Here is a 1,376-nt window from a genome sequence, read left to right on the forward strand (position 1 = left end):
ATCCGAAAAAACTTTTATCCAAACGTCTCGGCTTGACAGTTCCGTCTCGCGAGTGTACCTGCAGTACATCAATTTTCTGTTCAGTTTGGGTTTGGGTCGACCTCATGCGGCGTTGTTGGGGATGGCCATCAGGTTTGCGCCATGGTCGTCGCTATTATTTGGTGGATGACGAGGACGAGATGTTACTAAACCTTATTTGAATATACACGCCGCTGTGGGTTGGAGAATGGGCTGATCTGAGTGGTGTTTTTTTTTTACTCTGAAGGATACTAAGCTCTGCCTAGATTAGAAAAGTTTACTATAAAAATACCTCCGCAACGTACTGGCGCTAGTAGTTTTACGGGCAATCAATGCTGAGCAACAGCTAATCGAAACATTTGTAACGTCAGCAAAGACGGTATATAGCAAGTACGAAATGAAGACAATCCTAGTGTTCGTTGCCGTTATGGCATTGGCAGTTGCTGCCCCAGTAGAGGATAAGGACGCCCAGATTGTACAATACGAAAATGATAATCAGGGCATCGAAGGGTACAATTTCAAGTGAGTAGATTCGATTGGCATGAACGTGTTGACACGACGAAGCATAATTTATGTCATTCCACATAATCTAGATACGACACGAGCAACGGAATTCAACGATCGGAACAGGCACAACTGAAAAGTTTTGGTGACGAAATCAGTGCCTTGGTTGTTCGAGGATCCTACTCGTACGTTGGTGCCGACGGGCAAACCTACACCGTAAATTACATCGCCGATGAAAACGGATTCCAACCGGAGGCCCCTCATATTCCCAAAGCGTAGTTTGAAGAGAGCGTCGTCTGTTTTAGGTGTAAGTTGGGAATGAATAAAAAGATGCTGTGAATAACCTTTGGTAAATTTTCAAAGCCTTTTATATGTTTTTACTTTATTCATGCATTACGAATTGCACTAATATCACAAATATTCTTAAATTAACGCAAATTAACGATTTTAAAGAATCGGTACACATGTGTCCTTATCAGTCTGTGGAACCATGCTCTAAAGCGAATCTCCTATTAACACCCCGTTGTGAACAACTAGTCACGATGTATTTTTTTTGCTTCAATAAATGATTGGGATATCCGTTTATGTATCTTTTACGAGCAATTATGGGTGCAACTACAGCCAACCGGCGTAACAATTATCATCAATCTGTTTCGTAAATATTCTCGTTTATTTATTTTTTATGTACTTAACTGCTTTTAAAAACTAGGTAACAATTGATATAGCCAGCGGGATGTCAATTATTACTGGGTTTAATAAAGAATTAGTTGAGCTTTATCACATGCGTACGGAATGTGAAAATATTAAGCCAAATATGCTAATTATTACAGATGTTCTGAATATCTGCGTAATGC

General features: G+C 40.0%; 1 protein-coding gene across 1 annotated transcript; it reads left to right on the forward strand.

Moving 5' to 3' along the window:
- The first annotated feature begins 346 nt into the window (after positions 1-346).
- Positions 347-852, forward strand: LOC131437702 (endocuticle structural glycoprotein ABD-5-like). The gene is made up of 2 exons (XM_058607205.1): positions 347-540; positions 612-852. The coding sequence occupies exons 1-2, from the start codon at positions 416-418 to the stop codon at positions 799-801; spliced, it is 315 nt and encodes a 104-aa protein (XP_058463188.1). The 5' UTR covers positions 347-415; the 3' UTR covers positions 802-852.
- The last annotated feature ends 524 nt before the right edge of the window (positions 853-1,376 follow it).

The sequence above is a fragment of the Malaya genurostris genome, chromosome 3 (genome assembly GCF_030247185.1).
Source record: "Malaya genurostris strain Urasoe2022 chromosome 3, Malgen_1.1, whole genome shotgun sequence".
Classification (NCBI taxonomy): domain Eukaryota; kingdom Metazoa; phylum Arthropoda; class Insecta; order Diptera; family Culicidae; genus Malaya; species Malaya genurostris.